This window comes from Drosophila guanche, unplaced genomic scaffold (assembly GCF_900245975.1).
Source record: "Drosophila guanche unplaced genomic scaffold, DGUA_6, whole genome shotgun sequence".
NCBI lineage: Eukaryota > Metazoa > Arthropoda > Insecta > Diptera > Drosophilidae > Drosophila > Drosophila guanche.
Window position 1 is genome coordinate 6,858,524 of NW_022995744.1, and position 17,167 is coordinate 6,875,690.

A 17,167-nucleotide genomic window follows, 5' to 3' on the forward strand; every position below is an offset into this window, starting at 1 on the left:
AATATGTAAAGCAATTAACAGAAACTATCACTAACAGACAGATTAGACATTTAGGATTTTTGTTGTCTTTGCAAGTAGAACGATTGAGGAGACCTTAATTATATTAGACATAATATATAATTGTACATTATAAATTATAAATTAGAAAATGTCTCATCAATTAGTGTTTAAGGGTGAATGAGAACTGGAAGCCAAGTCCATCAAAATTTGGCGACTTCTTTGCAACGACCGCAGCACGATTGCTATTCACGTCAAAGTCATCGGGCATGGTGGATCCACAGAGTGTTTGCACCAGTCCCTCGCTCGCATCTGGCATAACCTTGTAGAACTTTATATTATCCAGCTTGCAATTGGTCTCCGAACCCATGTTGAAGTCTGCAAAATACAAAAATTAACAATAAAATCAACCAGAAAGTGGCCGTTGCGCTGCATACCCATGAAGGCGATCCTCAGGGTGCTGCCTGCTGGCACTGTTATACGCCAGATGCACAGCGAATGGTTTCGATTGTCGTAGGGGGGATTGGCCAAGTTACCATAGCCACCACCCAAAGAGATGTCGCCACCGCAGCCGTTGGGCAGATTGTTGCTGGTGGAGTAGTAGAACAAACGCAGAGAAGCTACGCCCGCGCTCGCTATGCGTAGCTGATTGGTCGCCGCGAATCTGACTGCGGGGCTCGCCAGGAATCTGTTCGTTTGGAAGACTGTCTGGTTGGTCTTCAGGTCGCTTATCTGTGGTGGCAGAGCAAAAAGTTGTGGGATGGTTTGGTTTCGATGTACAACTGGCGCAACTACTCACGTTTAGGTACTTCAGACTGGCTTCCAAATCGAACAACACATACAGCAGGTTCAGCGTCACACTGTTGCCCTCGGGCACTCGTATATCCACGGTGCAGTTGGTCAGAGAGCTGTCTTCGATGGCTCCGCTCAGCTCCGTGTAGTTGCGACCACAACCTGAAATATGCACAACATTTAGATCCACATTTAGATTCAACAAGTACCCAGCCTGTGCTCACGTTTATTATGCCTGATTAGCACCTCGAACCCAGTGAATTCTGTCAGCTCTTCGCTGTGGAATGTTAGTTCTAGCGTCAAGCTCTCCGGCGATAATAATCTCTTGAAGGTGTTGTTTAACTGCCCGCAGAAGTACTGCGGCGACTGCAACTGTTTCAAATGTTTTTTTATATTCTCAATGAGCTTTGCTTTTAGTCAGCTAAAAACTTACCCACGACTCGGATAGACGTAGGTAGTCCACACATTTACCCGTCAGTTGTGACACATCCCTTAGATTCAGCCATCGTATCTCGATTTCCGCCTCCTGCGCTGACCGAATTGTCCAAGAGCAGTGAACGCTTCCCTCATAGTTACTCGAGTTATTGTCCCCTGGTATGGCCAGTTTGATGCTCTGCGGAAGAATCAATTACAATTTATAGAAAACATTCAATAGGGATCTTCCCCTACCTCATTCGAATGCAGCTGATACTCGGTCTCTCCACAGATTGTACGTTCCATCTGCAGAATCAATTCAAAGCTCACGTTTCGCGCCTCATCGGAAGTGCCACTCAGCTTGATGGAGAGATCTGAATAGGAGCTGAAAAGCTTCGTACGATTGCCAGCCAGGTCGTAGTACTTGCCGAGGCTTTGGCTTTGAGCGGCGGCGCTGTCAATAATCTCTAGGTAGCTGCCCAGATACGACCCAGACGAAGGCTGCAACTGTCTCAGCAGCACGGACAGCCGATGTCCAGGCGGCGCACTGGCCTTGAACATGCACAGCAGCTGCTCGGAGGCATTCACTCTGTAGTTCCGCATAAGGCTCATGCGCGGTACATCATCGTCCAGCGCGATTCGTTCATTGCAGTTCGGAGTGAAGCGCACGCCGGCCAGGAAGCCACGAAAACTGTTTGATGAATCCGAGTGGGACACAATCAGCGCCTGGTTGCTGTCCACCATAATGGTTGGCGGCTGCGCGGTTAAGTTACCGCACAGGCGGGCCACGCGCTGTTCAGTGTTCGGCACCATGCCGGCGCCCTTGTAGACCGCCAGGTAATCGTATCGGCAGTCACGGCTCTCCTCCAGCTCAAAGTACTTAAACACCAGAACGATGGCGTGCTGTGGGGGCGCCGTGACGCGCCATTCACAGTGCATATTGTGGGCATAAGACCTCACATTTTCGTCGTGCTGCGGTGGTCGCAGGGAGAAGGGAGCGCTGTAGTTACCGCCGCAGCCCAGCAGCTGGAACTGCAGCTCGAACTGTCGCATTGTGGGCGACATGTACTGCAGGCGGAGTCTCTTGTAGCCGTTGACCTCAAAGTCCGGGCAGAACTTCTCAGCCTGCTTCACTTCCCCCGATTTGGAGCTCGAGTCTGGTTTGTAGACCATAAAGAAGGATCTGAGGCAAGCGAATGCTGGCCAAGCGCGGCGCCCTACATTTTTCACGCTGGCCACCAGCTGTTCCTCGCTGTCCGTGAGTATCACGTAGCTGCAGTTGAGCATCATATTGCGCGATGCCTGCCAGCTGGGACTGCGACGGATCTGCGGCTCCGCGGTGGCACGCAGTGTGACGTCGCAGCTGGGGGAGACGGTGAAGCTGAAGCCGTCGCCGGTGATGTTGCCATTGGTGCGGAAGACCACACGCATGCGTGACGCCTCCACATGCAGCGGCAGCGGCAACTGTCGGCCGCACAGATTGGCCACCTCGGACCAAACGGCCGCCGTCTCCTGCCTGTCAAGGCTCTGCTGCACACTCAGCCGGTCATTGGTGCAGTTCGGGGACGTTTCAATGAAGAAGCGACCCTGGAACTGCAGCGAGAGGGAGAGTCCCGCATTGGTGGTAAACTCCCAGATGAGCTCCATGTTGTTCTTGTACTCCGATCCATTGATCGTTATGGGCGCTGTGGTCCGCTGGTCGACTCGTATCACACTTCCTGCCGTTGGGCCTGCTATCCGCTTGGGTTCCAGCCGGAACCAACTGCGTCCCGGCCTGTGCTGTTCCGTGTGGTAAATCACCTTGGACTGTGCCTTATCCAGAATCGTGCTGTTCATCGTCATGCCGCGGCAGAGGCGTCCCACCGGTCGGGGACCCGCATAGATCACAATGTACTCGCGGTCACAGCTGTCGCTGAGGCTAAGGTTTCCCTCCAGCGCATAGCCCCTGCTGCCAGCCAGCATCCACACACACTCCAGCGGCCCATAATCCTCACTGATGGTTGCCATCATCTGCGGTGACTCTATGGCCAGACCCTCGGCCACCTGCAGTTGACCGCCACAATTGTGGCGCCGATAAGTGGCCCGAAAGCGTCTCAGTTTGACATTTTGGCCATGGTTCAGGTTTATGCGTCCGGGCAGGGCAGCCATTGAGACGTAGCTGTTGGTGACATTCGTGGACATGTAGTGGACATTGCGGAAGCCATCGTCTTTGAACACCACCGAGGGACCAGCACGGCTCCAGTATGCGTACTCCTCCACCTTGAAGGTTAGCGTGGATCCACTGAGGCCCGCATAATTGATGGTGCAGTAGTAGACGGGAAGCTGGCTGAGGCTTTGGATGGACAACGCGCCGGCTGACTGGTCTCCAATGTCTGGCGGGCATTGCGACGCTACGCTGGAGCTAAACCTGGCACGCAGCGGTATGCTGGTCAGATCCAGTTGGCTGGTGATGATTTTGACCAGCATAAAGTTGTCGCTGGACTCGATAATGCCGCTCCCATTGTACGCATCTATACGGAAATCGGAGATCTTCGAGAATTGACTTAAATCGTTGAAGAAGGAAAACTGCGGCTGAATATCGCGCCGCATCCAGCTGCAAAATATGAAAGGATAAACCAATTATAAATCCTCAGTGTTCCATTGCACTCACCTCCTTGTTTCGTTACGAATAATCACACGCATGTCGGCTAGATTGAGGAGCTCGAGGCGCACGCTCTGACCCTTGGGCACTGTGATTCTCCAGCGGCAGACTCTGAGCCAGCTGGACTGCACATTGGCTGGAATCTCAAGGCTGCCAGAGGCAGCATTTATGTCGCGTGAACAAGTGTCAGTTATACGCTCGTAGAATATCTTAAAGCCCCGATAGCTGTTCACATTGCTCACCGCTTTGAAGCGGATTCCCAACTCGTTGGTGTTGAGAGTGACGGCCAGCGGGTAGGTTCCGCTGCCGTCCAGTACCAAGAGAGGTGCCTGCTGATCAGTCGAATCCGTCAGGTCCACGAACTCCAGTCGATCGCTGTTGTTCTGCCCCTTCTGCGAGCTGTACGGCAGATGCAGATCGCTGATGTTGAGCCGAATGTACGCACCACGCGGCAGCTTGATGCTGTACTCGCAGACAGAGGGCTTCGGGTAGCCCCCTAGGGCCGGATAGCCCACGGAGCTGATGAAGCCCATCGAGGCAGTGGTCAGACCGCCACAGGCACTCAGCGATACGTTCAGCCGGAAGCCGGCATGCGGCTCGTCCAGTTGCGACTGATAGTGCACCAGGAGAATATTCCCTGTGCTGCGCAACGTCATTGCGGGCCGTTGGCAGGTGTGCAGGAGTCGGCGCGCCAGTGTGGTGGAGCCATCGAAGAGCTCCACGATCTCCTTGCCGCATTGCCGCAAACTCAGATCGAATAAACGGTCGTCGAAGGTGGCAGTAATGACCTCCCCTGGCGGAGCCAACACCAGCCAGGTGCACTCTGCATGGGGATGTGGCAGATACGGATAGCCCGGCGTCGTGATGCTGTACGTGCTGGCCAGCCGGGTCAGCGGGATCTCGCCGTCGCACTCGCTGTACTCACGATACGTGAGATTCCAGTAGTTGTGCCCCGGGTTGACGGCTCGCTCCGGCACCACGTACTTGATGTACGCATGGGAGCCGCTGGTGCGATACGTGACTCTGTCCAGGCCCATTTGATTGCAGAACTTGCCGCCCCGGAAGAGCGGCGACCTGTCGTCCAGGCCATCGTAGATGAGTCCGTACACGGGGCATGTAACGTTGCCGGCAGAGCCGATAGCATAGACTATGTTGATCTCTATCTTACGGCTCGGTCGCACCTCGATGTGCCACTCACAATTTCTGCCCATTGCCAGTCCGGCACGCATTTGCGAGTCTAAAATGGTGGCCACGGGTGCCGTCATATTCGAGCCACATGTCGCACGCACAATGGCCCTGAAGCCGCGGCCGTTGATGGAGACATCGCTCCTAAACTGCAGCCTCAGATGCGGAGTTCCGTGCAATCGCTGGATGAGTGGCCCGCCCTTGCTGCCGTTGCAGATGCGCAGCTCATTCGTCCAGTGGCTCAGATCGCTGGAGCTCTGGATGTTCAGATAGTCGGCAAAGCAATTGGCATACTCCTCCAGATCGACCTCATAGAGATCCACGTAGGCATGCTGGGCGGGATCCTCGGGCCTGAACGTCCACTGGCAATTCAGGTTGGCCGCATAGCCCCGCGGGTAACCCGGGGAATTCACCATCAAGCGCGCACTGCCAGACACCGTAAAGTCTTTGTTGCACTCATCGTTGGTCACGGTTCTGTTGCCCTTTACGAGCACACTGCTGACCACGTGCCACTTCAATCGAAAGGCATTAAAGTCCGTGTTGAGGGTCCTCAAATAGAGGACATTGCTGCTGGAAAGGAACTGCCAGGGTGAGGCTAGAGTGCTCACCTCCAGGGCAGTGTCATCGTAGCCATTAAAAAGCTATTAAGAGGGAGTATTAAAATGGAGTGTGGGTTTTTCTCTCGGTTTTCCTGGGCTCACCTGCAGGCCCGATATGTACTCATCAAAGTCCAGCGCCACCACCATTTCGCGCTCCACAAAGATGCGCCAACTAAACGGCTGCTCCTCTGCGCGTACTGCGAGTAAGGGCGGGGATGCAATCGTTCCATTGGTCTCCGACGTAATTTCATTGTCGTGCACTGCCGAGAAGCAAACGTTAGTCAGAACTAAGACTGGAACTGGTACTACTCACCGTAGCTCCAGTGCAGCTTAAAACCGTCGGCGCTGTTGCCGGGCAAGCTGCGGAATTTGAGCCACAGCTGCGATCGTATAACCAGCGTCTGCTCGGGCATCTGTCGGCCGCAGTAGAGGCCCAGCAGACGCTCGTCCACGCCTGAACGCAGCTCGAGAAAGTCCTCGTTGCAGTGCTCAGAGGTCACAATGTTCAGGGAGTCGAATGTGATCGAGAGGTAGTTGCCTGGGTTTACGCTGATGCGCCACAGGCACTCAACGTTCGCCGGATAGCTGTCCGGATAGTTGGGTGAGCTCAGGCTGCCGCGGGCGGAGCTGATGTTGCCGCCGCAAGTGTTCTCTAGGTTGGTGAACTGCGCCACCAGAGCGATGCCTTTGGCCAGCACACGGACATTGCTGGCGGGCACCACCAGATTCGCTGGATGCTCGCTGCACAGGCTGTAGAGCACCACCTGATCATCGTCGTTGAGCAGCTGCAGTCCCTCCTGTGACGTGCAATTCTCTGCTGAACTCTTCGGGCAGCCCGCACACTCCAGCTGGCTGATGCTCAGGCTCAGTTTGGTGCCCTCCGGTGCCACCACCAGCCAGTTGCAGTCCTCGTCCAGACGCGACCTCAAATAGCCCTCGCCTGCCGACAGCGTGCCACCGCATTGACGCTCAAAGTGAAGGGCAAATCGGCCCCAGGTTCCCGCCTGCGCTCTGAACTGCACACGCATACGCTGGCCGTGGACCAGTCGTATCAGTAGCGGCTGGTCGCCACAGACACGCTCCAGGAAGTGCTCGGTGTTGTCAGCATCCAGCTTGGTCAGTTCCACAAAGGTGTCCGAACAATTGGCCGAATCGGAGAGGTTGAACTGCTCTAAACGCAACCGAATGCCATAGCTATCCGGTACCTAGAAACACTCAAGAAGGATTAGTTTTTGATCTTGGTTGCAGCACGGGGCGGGGATGCGTACCTCCACTAACCAAAGACACTCCACCTGCGAGGAGTAGTTGAGGGGACTGAGGCCCTCCTCTATTGTGGCGGCATCATGGAAACCGGGTGAGGCAATGACCCCACTGCTGGCACGCACAGAACCGCCGCAACTGGCTGGCACCTGGGCATAAGAGGCCTTGAAGTATTTCCTTGCGACCGTTGGACTGCTCTCGAAGCGCACGTGCAGCTCATTGCCCGGCGAGGTGAATGTCTGCGTGGAGGTCTGCGACTGGCAGCTGCGGTAGAGCACGTGGCTACCCGGCGTGGAGACTGTGAGCAAGTCCTGCAGGCACTCTCGCTGTGGCGGATCGATATACAACTCCTCAAGTATCAAACGTATTTGCTTGCCCTCCGGCGCACTGATGACCCAATCGCAGGCCACATCTGCGCTGAATGGGATATTGGGCGAGGCAAAGGTACCGCCCATTTCCTCCAGTTGTTCGCCGCAGCCAATGCGCTTGTATTCGGCTCGAAAGCCGCGCTCCTGCAACGTGCTGTCGCTGCTGAATTTGAGCAGCAGACGATTGCCCTTGCTGGTGAACGGAGCCACGCCCTCGTTGGTGCAGAGTCGCCGCTCCTCCAGCAGCTGGTCGTCCTTCATGTCACTGAGCATCACATAGTCAAAGTCACAGCTCCCGGGCTGGTATTCTTCCACAGAGAGATGCGAAAAGACCAAATGAATGTGATTCCGCTTACCGCCGGCGCGTATGTCCCACTCGCAGGACATGTCGGGCGGATACTTCTCGGGGAAGTTGGGCGACTCAATGGCCCCCTGGATCTTATCCAGCCGCACCCTGCAGTCCGTCGAATAGTCCAGCACAAAGCTGGTACCATCGGGCGAGTCGTGGCCCACATTGTAGCGCACGAGCACTCGATTACTGCTGGAGTGGAGCACAATTCTGGTGTCTCTGTCTGTCTCATTGCAGCGCAATTTCAGGACACGACTGCTTGTGGTGGGTCCATCGAAAATGGTTAGCTGACCGCTGCAGAGGTTATCGTCTTGGCTCTCGATCTGCATAGACACGAGCGAGCCCTCGGCCACACTTATCTGCCAGTCGCAGGCCAGGGCGCCACGATTGCCTGCCATCGAGTGCGGCGAGTGTATGGATCCCACGTGCGAATTGAGTTTGCCGCCACATCCTTCGCCGATCTGCTGCCAGTTGAGCAGGAATCCACTCTCCTCCACGCTGTTGTCAGAGCTGAACTTCACGTAGAGCGCATTGCCAAACGAGGGCAATCGTGGTGGTATCTGTGTGCCACAGTATCTGCCAATCAGTGGAGATTCGGCCGAGTCACCATTCCTGTACGAGAAGTCAGCGGATAAGTCAGCCTCGCTCGAATTCTCGCTGCGAGCTCACCTGATCTCCAGATAGTCGCTGGTGCACAAAGTGCCCATTACCTCCAGACTAAAGTTCGAGACAACCAGCTCAAGGCGATGTCCGAGCGGCGCACGAATGATCCACTCACAGTTCTGCGAGGCGCCATATGGTCGCGGCCAATTCGGTGACTTGATGATGCCAGCGCGTTGACTGGTACGTACATTGCAATCTGAATAAAAGTGGGAATAGTATTAAGAGTAGGAGACATTAAGCAGCAGTCACTAGACTCTCTCTAGAATGAGATCTAAGTCAGAAATGCAATCGTAAGCATACCACTTTCCACCTGTTTGTACGTGATCAGCACCAATTGAAAGATTTGTTCATTCCTAAGCGATAGTGTCAGTAGATCTGCATCAAAGTATTCCACAAAATCGCCTTCATAGCTGCAACCGAACCATTAAGCAACAGATATAATAATAAACTTTTTAATAAGATAATTACCTGTTTAAAAGCAAACCAGGACTGGTGCTATTATCATAGACGGACATTTGACCGGACACAAGCATACGGCTTACGGAGATTTGTTTCCTGCCCGGTGCATCGATTATCCACTGACAGAAGGGCATTGACACGCGTTTCATAAAGCGATTCGAGATTGTTGGGCTCAGATAGCCACCGCAGCCCGTATCTGGAAAGCTGTAGTCCACAAGCAAGCCACGGCCAGAGCTGGATCCGTGGAAAACCAGTGTCGCCTGGTTGGTGTGTGCCATCAGCACGATATTTCGACCCGACTTGTATATACGACGCTTCTCATCTTTCGACAGATAAACCTGCAATGGGATGGTCAACTAATCTTGGCTTATTTTCTGCCATACAGATCTGACTTACGTCCAAGTAATTGGTTTGATTTCCATCATCAGTGGCATTCGCGTCGGCAGCGCCTAGCGATAGATCTTGGATGGTAAGCTTTACGAGCGTGTCCAGAGGCCCAACTATCTTATATGTGCAGGTCATATCAGCCAAATAGAACTGCGGATAGTTGGGCGTTCTGATGGTGCCACCTTCCGTGCCACCGAAATTGCCACTGCACACTGCATAATAAATATGGAAATAGTTCAGAAATGATTAGGGGGACATGTCTGTAAGGGATTACCTCTGCTGTAGCTCAGCTCGAAGCTCTTATTCAGCTTCAGCCCAAGTAGGGCATACTCATAGCGCACGAGAACCACATTGCTGCTGGAGATTAGTGGCTCCATTTCACTGCCCTCGGGCTGCCCGCAGAGGCGACGCATCAGTGGTGACTCAGCGGTGCGTCCGTTGAAAATTTCGATCTTCTGCAGTCCACAGTCCTCGGACCGCAGCAGATTAATGTGCTCGAATTCCAGCTTGATTTGTGTCCCAGTTGGCTGCTCGATTAGGTAGAGGCAAACCTCTGCATTCATGTGGCCACTGATGCGGCCCTGCGACTCCGTGTAGCTGCCGCCGCAGCCTGGCTGGCCAGCCACCACCTCGTAGTGCAGCTGGAAGGAGCTATCTACGCGCTGGGTACCCGTATGCAGGTCGATCTGCAGGCTGTTCGATGAGCTGTACAGCGGTTCCGGCTGTGAGGACACGCATCTCTTCAGCAATTCCCGATCCGAGTCGTATACAGTCAAGTAGCTACTGTTCAGTCCCTGGCCACAGAGAGCGGCATCCGAGCCTCTGCCCATGCCCAGCGTTATGTCGTAGAAACGCAACAGCAGCCGAGTGCCGTAGGGGGCTGTGAGCTGCCAGCGACAGTCGAGGCCGGCACGCGCCTTTCCCGGATAACCGGGAGATCGCAGTATCCCAGTCTGACCCAATGTCAGGTTGGCCAACGTGTCGCCGCAGGAGAAGGGCATGGAGCTCCAGGCGAGGTGAAAGCCGCTTCCTTGCGTAGCATTGTCTGAGCGGAACCAGAAGAAAACCTGCTCCTGGGTGGAGACGATGCTTTTGTTGGCCAGTTGACTGCCGCAGAATCTACCAATGAGCCTGTAGGCCAGCGATGGGCCGTCGTGCAGCTGCAGGAAATCGGAGGAACAGTCGTTGCTCTTCTGCAAATCGAATTGTGTGAAGGTCACGTTGAGCACATGGCCTGGAGGCGTGCGAATGATGAAGGGGCACCGCTCGTCGGGCTGGTAGTCACCGTCAGCGGTGTTGGGTGGAAAATGCAGCTGGCCCGTGGGTCCTCGCAGTGTGGAGCCACAGAAAAAGCGCTGGTTGGAGCAACGTGTGCCAGTGAAGCCGGCGGGACAGTTGCATCGGAACTGGTTGTCCGGCAGTAGGAGACAAGTGCCGCCATTCAGACAGGGACTGGGGTGGCAGCCATCCGAATCTGTGTCGTTGCACAACACTCCTTTGTATCCGGGCTGGCAAATGCATGTGCTGCCGCGTCCTATGTGGACGCAGGTGGCGTTGTTTTGGCACAAATGCTGGTCGCATGTGTCGCGGGTGGGGTCTTTGGTGCACCCGTCCGCGCCGTAGCCATGACCGTAGCTGCCCAGTGGACAGGTGCAGACGACCGTGCCAGAGATGTACTCGCATGATGCGTCGGCATGGCATATTCGTTCGCCGTCACAGGAGTTCGACTCGGTGGTCATGCAGCTGCGTCCGTCACCGGTCCAGCCTACTGGACAACGGCCACACAGATGGGAGCCCTCGGTGTTGATGCATGTTACACGCGGTTGCAGGCTGCAGCCTCCGTTTGCCACGCTGCACTCGTCTATGTCGCGACAGAACCGACCGTCTCCGGTGTAGCCCGGCGGGCAGGAGCCACATCGGTAGCTGCCTGGCAGATTGATACACTCATTGTGGCAAGGATTCACGCTGGGCGCGCACTCATCCACGTCTCGGGTGCAGGGACTAGCGGTGGCTGTCGTAGCATTAGTGTCGGCCCAGGTCCAGCCTTGATCACAGACACACACGTAGCCGGCGGTGGAGCTGACAGAGTGAACGCAAGTGCCATGTTCCCCGCACAATTCGCTCGAATCGCCAGCCAGGCATTTATTCTGGCGCAGTCGGCAGTGGGTTCCAGAGTACCCATTGCGGCAAACACAACTGAAATGTGGTTCATGTACAGTTACTCGTACAAAATAATGGTCGCCTTCTTACCTAAAACTTCCAGGCGTGTTTATGCATCGTCCATTGTTCATACAGGCAGCCAGATCGGTGTTGGAAAAATCAAAGCATTCGTTCACATCTTCCTCGCAAGTGGGACCCTACAATCAAACGAATTATCATGGCGGATCCGATACAGTAAGCGTGAAAGAAGAAAAAACAATTCAATTTGGAACATTCAAGCGTGGGTGCAGATTTAACGGGATTTTAAGTTACCCAACACTTAAAGATTATGTATGGCTGCGCATGAAGTATCTATATAAGGTTTGCCCGTTTGTCACTTATTTATGCTGTGTAAGTAAAACGAAACTATCGTGCGATGACTAACCCTATGATGGCAGGGGCTTTAAAGTTTCCCATTACAAGGGAACAAGTTTCTTAACTCTAAAAAAAAAGCTTATTTTATTGCTGCAAAAAACTAAATGTGCATATGCTTAACACGGGGGGTTAATATGGTTCCAAATCATAACGAACAAATTCGTCCGAAATAGCATTTTTCGATTCTTAGCTACAATATATCGATAGGCGATATACGACGCAGTCGATCTGTTCAAGCTCTACCAACTTCACACAGCGAGGGGTCACAAAACTGTGCTATCGAAAACGAACTCAGTGAAGTTTAAGGAACTGAAATAAATCAGCCAGAAAATGAGCACCCAGGATAACAATGCCGCCGGCATTCACAGCATCGCCATGGACATGGGCCGTCTTTTCATGCAAGAGCTTTATTCGGACGTAGTGTTCCTAGTGGAGGATCAGCGACTTCCGGCCCATCGTGTCGTTTTGGCGGCGCGCTGTGAGTACTTTCGAGCCATGCTCTTCGGCGACATGGCCGAGTCAAAGAAACATGAAATTCAGCTGGAGGTGCCGCTGGAGGCTTTCAAGTCAATCCTCGAGTACCTTTACTTAGACAAGCTTCCCTTTGACAAAATTGGTGTGGATAAGACATTCGAAGTGCTTCACCTGGCACATCTTTACGGCTTGGAATACCTACAAACGGCTGTTGAAAAATATCTACAGCAGGCGCTAGCTGTCAGCAACGTGTGCATGATCCTGAATGCAGCGAGACTATACGATATGCCCGAACTGATCAAAAAATGCTATAATTTTATTGAAAAAAATCAGCTCGCCTTACTGCAAAGCGACTCCATTCAAACGCTCTCCAAAGAGGCATTTGAGGATCTCTTGCGCCAAGACAACTTCTTTGCACCCGAAGTGGAACTCTTTCGGTCTATATGCAAATGGAGGGAGAACAAACCGAGCGAGGACAGCCAGACGCTGCTTTCCCTCGTACGTCTTCCGCTCATGAGTATCCATGAACTGCTGCACGTGGTGCGACCCTCTGGCATATTCAAACTGGACGACATAGTGGACGCCATTGACAAAGTGAACATCGGAAAGAATCTGCCCTATCGAGCCACAGTATTGCCGAGGGTGAATGTGGCATCCAAAAATTATGCGAGCTACATCAGGGCTGACACATCTGAGATAGTCATCCAGCTAAAAAAATGTTTTAAAATCAATTCCATTCAGGTGTCTAGTAATTTTTCCGCAGGTGAATACGAACTGCAGGTGTCACTGGACGAGACCCACTGGGATTCTGTGGGAAGGATCAGAAAAGAACACGATAGTCCGATAATGGTCCGTTTTATGGCGCGTCCCGCTAGCTTCATTCGGGTAGCAGTTATTCCAGGTCTAGGTTTAAGACCGCTCCCTCCAAGTGGTACAGTGTTGGCCACGTACGAATAGTAGCACTAACAATAATAAATCAAATAATTCAAATACGAAATATGTTTCGCAGCTAACAATATCTAATTTAAATGTTTGCCAAATAATTGGTACACTTAATTGGAAAGTAAGGGACAGTGATCATTTTGTTTAATGTAAAATAAGTTATTTTAAATATGAAAAATATATTTTAACATCAAGAATTCGATTTACTTCATTTTCCAACACTAACTTTTTGCAGTTCTTCACCTTCATTTCACGAATTATAAATACTCTTCTTTATGTATGTATGTATGTATGTACACATGTATGAAAAATGAAAAATGTATGTACATATGAATGTGATTCTCTGCCTGTTTCCACATGAATACGCCCCCAATCGTTGACACAGAGACGCCCCCGTTGGTTGCACTCACTTGCCAGCCAGCAACACAATCACATTGGAAGGACTTGTATAAGTCGTGGCAGGTACCTCCGTTCTGGCAGGGATTCGACTGGCACTCGTCCTTGGCCAGAAAGACTTGTATTCTCGCCAGAGTAGTCGAGACACGCTCTATCCGCTGCAGCTGCCGGCGCAGGACGCGCTGGTTAAGTCCACTACGCCGCGTGTTGTTACGCATGTTGAAGAAACGCTTTTCCAGCCGAGTGAGACTACGTTGTACAGCGCGAAACTGGTCCTTCTGCACGTCCAGCGACAATGGCTCACGTCGAGCTGCCACCTGTCGAGCGGTGATCACCTGAAGGCGTCGCCGGAGAAGCGGTAGCACATCCACATCGTTGACCATCACCGTGGCATCCTCGCCCATTAGTCGAATAGTGACATTCTGATCTGGCGCTGCCTTTAGTAGCAGATTTCCGTTCTCCTGCCTGGTAATCACTGCCCGGTCATCTTGTTCATCTGAAGATGCTTCCAGCTCCAGTAGAAGCAAGCACAACACCAGCAAACACAATATCTTCAGCGTATTAGAGCACATTTTCACTCATTTTCAGTATTAAACTTCACAGAGTTTGGGGGTGGGATGGGAGGATTAATGCACGGTTTGATTGATTGTCAAAATACACTGGAACACGGAGAGACAATTGAAACTATGCGCGGATTGAAATGCACGGATACTGGTGCGAGATCGAACTGTGGCTCCCAATTTATAGACTTTACACTAGGGAAAGGGGGCGTTAACAAAAACTCATAGTGATAGGAGATGAACCCTTTAAACATCAATATCAAGTATTCTTTTATATGAGTACGCCTTGTGCCTGTTATCGCTATGCAGCCCTATGTTGTGTCTCAGTCAATTATGCACAGATGCACAAGTCGGTTTACCGGGTTTCAGGTCGCTTTGAAATCTTTGCCTTTCTGTCAATAATATTAGCGTCAAGCGCATTCCCAAATTTAATCTCACAGATTCCATCTTTCATATTTCCATTGGCTAATTTGGTCATCGAAAATTTATCGGTTCTATGGTGTAATGGTTAGCACTCTGGACTTTGAATCCAGCGATCCGAGTTCAAATCTCGGTAGAACCTGACTTACTACAAGTTCAAATATTATCCATTTTTTAAATGTTTCCATCTTTTTTGGCAGTGTTTTTCCCTAAAATATGTTGGGGTATATCATAGATAAAGCCAAACCAAAGCAAAGTTTATAGAATCAATGACTTTTCAGCCTTATCAGCGCTCGGCACTCCAAGTATTGAGTGCAGATAAATTTAACTGGGAAATTAGTTTCAATTCAGAGGAAAAGCAAAGCTTAATAGCTTAATAGGGTTTGACCTTGACAATAATTTGCACCATGTTTGATTCATTCACTCAACATAAGAGAATGCATAGAAGCAGCGCCATGACAACCATGTTGAGCGTAAATTAAATCAATTGAATTATAGTGAAGTCAGGCAGGCCGCTACATACGCACACAAAACATGTGTGTGTGTGTGTTTGGTTGTACATATTCAGCTATTTATAAATACATTGACAACAAAAATCAGCTGCTAGGCTGCTGCAGTGCGAGCCCCCAAACACGGGCAAGGGGCTGGGCTGGTTTCGTTTGTTGGGGCTTTGGCTGTTGCTGTGTGCCTCGTCGCTCAGTAAAGTGCCAGACACCGTGCGGATCTGGACACCAGCCAGCCAGTTTCCTCTATAAAAAGACAACGTTTTCGCACAGAAAAAAGAGCTAAAGAAAAGCGACGTTAGCGTTATGTCAGCTTTCTCCAAAATATTGCTCTTGAGGGGAGGTAAGTACATAAATATATGCAGGATTATGTACATACACACATATGTACATATACGCTTATATATGCTTAATGATCATTAACTGTGAGTGGACTTAAGCAAAATATAGTTTGAGTGCAAACAATTTTAGAACTTGCAAACATATGTACATAAATATGTATGTACGAGTGCTCTAATCGAACATTTTTGCATGTAATATTGAGATTAGACTTTCAATCAAATTGGTTTTCAATTGGTCGAGAAGCCTATTTATGTATTCTATATGAAAGTGCTGATTAATTGGGATTCTGTAAATATGGAAGCTGACCAGAAAAATTCGTATTTCGATTGATACATTTAATTATGTAGAAATGAATATTATTTGAATATTTCCTCCCTATACTGCACAGCAGGCGGACGTCACTATAGCGCCGCAGCACAGACACAACTGCGCGAAATACTTGGCACCCAGCTGGCTGGCATCAAGGACGCGGGCACCTTCAAGGCAGAGCGTATCATCACATCGTCGCAGAGCACCCAGATCACGGTGCAGGGCAGCGAGAAGCGTATACTAAACTTCTGCGCCAACAATTATCTGGGACTGGCGGTAAGTTCTTTGCTGTTGTTATAGTTGTACCTATTCTAAGACTTATTGTTTGTTGGCAGAACAATCCTGAGATTGTGGAGTATAGCCGCACGCTGCTGGAGAAATACGGAGCCGGTCTGAGCTCGGTTCGTTTTATCTGCGGCACTCAGGACATTCACAAGCAGCTGGAGCAAAAGATTGCCCAGTTCCATGGGCGTGAGGACACCATTCTCTATGCCTCGTGCTTCGATGCCAATGCTGGCATTTTCGAGGCCATTCTCACGCCGGAGGATGCTGTCTTCTCGGATGAACTGAACCACGCATCGATCATTGACGGCATTCGCCTGTGCAAGGCCAAGAAGCAGCGCTACAAGCACCGCGACCTGGCCGACCTGGAGCGGCAGCTGCGGGAGAGCGACGGACGCCTCAAGTTGATTGCCACCGATGGCGTCTTCTCGATGGACGGAAATATAGCGCCGCTGGCACGGATTGTCGAGCTGGCCAAGAAGTACGACGCGTTGGTCTTTGTGGACGAGTGCCATGCCACTGGCTTCTTTGGCGCCACCGGACGCGGCACCGAGGAGTACGACAATGTCATGGGCGAGGTGGACATCATTAACTCCACGCTGGGCAAGGCTCTGGGTGGTGCCTCGGGTGGCTACACCACTGGACCCTCGGAGCTCATTTCCTTTTTGCGACAGAAGTCTCGGCCGTATCTGTTCTCCAACACTCTGCCGCCTGCTGTCGTGGCTGTGGGACTGAAGGTCATGGACATGCTGCTGGCCTCCAGCGAGCTCACGCAGCGCGTGCAGAGCAACACGCAGCGCTTCCGGACAGCCATGACCAAGGCTGGCTTCACCATAGCCGGCGAGAATCATCCCATTTGTCCTGTGATGCTGGGCGATGCTCGACTCGCCTCCAAGTTTGCCGATGAGATGCTCAGTAAGTCGAACAAAGTGCAGGTCCGTTCTCCTTGCTTATTCTTCCATTTTCCTTTTGCAGCTCGTGGCATTTATGTGATTGGCTTCAGCTACCCGGTGGTGCCTCAGGGCAAGGCACGGATACGCGTGCAAATCTCCGCTGCCCACACAGAGGCTGAAATCGATCAGGCCATTGGTGCCTTTATAGAGGTTGGTCGCTCGCTCAAGGTGATCCAGTAGGACGAAAGCATCTTGGAACGGCTTCTTGCATTTAAACAAAAGGAACTGCATTGCATTTATCTAAAGAATTAAATAAATTTTAAAGATTTCCACTGAGGGAAAAGATTGAACGCCTCGC

General features: G+C 51.7%; 2 protein-coding genes and 1 non-coding gene across 4 annotated transcripts; 2 read left to right on the top strand and 1 right to left on the bottom strand.

The window, feature by feature from the left end:
* Positions 1-98: 98 nt before the first annotated feature.
* On the bottom strand, positions 99-14,206 carry LOC117580127 (cubilin homolog). The gene is made up of 17 exons (XM_034266420.1): positions 13,515-14,206; positions 11,365-11,471; positions 9,389-11,310; positions 9,124-9,326; positions 8,737-9,065; positions 8,569-8,678; positions 8,275-8,464; positions 6,897-8,217; positions 5,942-6,833; positions 5,731-5,888; positions 3,854-5,670; positions 1,459-3,796; positions 1,223-1,402; positions 1,014-1,161; positions 797-951; positions 435-729; positions 99-375 (listed from the first exon to the last, which is right to left on the bottom strand). Exons 1-17 carry the CDS (start codon positions 14,070-14,072, stop codon positions 161-163), a joined length of 10,938 nt encoding a protein of 3,645 aa, XP_034122311.1. The 5' UTR covers positions 14,073-14,206; the 3' UTR covers positions 99-160.
* A 344-nt stretch (positions 14,207-14,550) lies between these two features.
* Positions 14,551-14,622, top strand: Trnaq-uug. Its single transcript has one exon. It is a non-coding gene; the product is annotated as a tRNA-Gln (tRNA).
* Positions 14,623-15,168: 546 nt separating this feature from the next.
* LOC117579373 (2-amino-3-ketobutyrate coenzyme A ligase, mitochondrial) lies at positions 15,169-17,159 on the top strand. 2 transcript variants are annotated; one of them, XM_034265242.1, is made up of 4 exons: positions 15,169-15,326; positions 15,717-15,910; positions 15,970-16,831; positions 16,892-17,159. In XM_034265242.1, exons 1-4 carry the CDS (start codon positions 15,290-15,292, stop codon positions 17,047-17,049), a joined length of 1,251 nt encoding a protein of 416 aa, XP_034121133.1. In that variant the 5' UTR covers positions 15,169-15,289; the 3' UTR covers positions 17,050-17,159. The 2 variants fall into 2 exon arrangements, with proteins under 2 accessions (XP_034121133.1, XP_034121132.1); XM_034265241.1 differs by having other exon boundaries at positions 15,170-15,326; positions 15,714-15,910.
* The last annotated feature ends 8 nt before the right edge of the window (positions 17,160-17,167 follow it).

Excerpts from the sequence above, each read along its gene's own strand:
- LOC117580127 (XM_034266420.1), bottom strand. The coding sequence starts at position 14,072 with ATGTGCTCTAATACGCTGAAGATATTGTGTTTGCTGGTGTTGTGCTTG. Across the intron at positions 8,465-8,568 it reads GTACAAACAGGTGGAAAGTG|ATTGCAATGTACGTACCAGT; the intron begins GTATGCTTACGA and ends ACTTTTATTCAG. Across the intron at positions 5,671-5,730 it reads AGTACATATCGGGCCTGCAG|CTTTTTAATGGCTACGATGA; the intron begins GTGAGCCCAGGA and ends CCCTCTTAATAG.
- LOC117579373 (XM_034265241.1), top strand. The coding sequence starts at position 15,290 with ATGTCAGCTTTCTCCAAAATATTGCTCTTGAGGGGAG. Across the intron at positions 15,327-15,713 it reads AATATTGCTCTTGAGGGGAG|CAGGCGGACGTCACTATAGC; the intron begins GTAAGTACATAA and ends TATACTGCACAG. Across the intron at positions 16,832-16,891 it reads GTTTGCCGATGAGATGCTCA|CTCGTGGCATTTATGTGATT; the intron begins GTAAGTCGAACA and ends TTCCTTTTGCAG.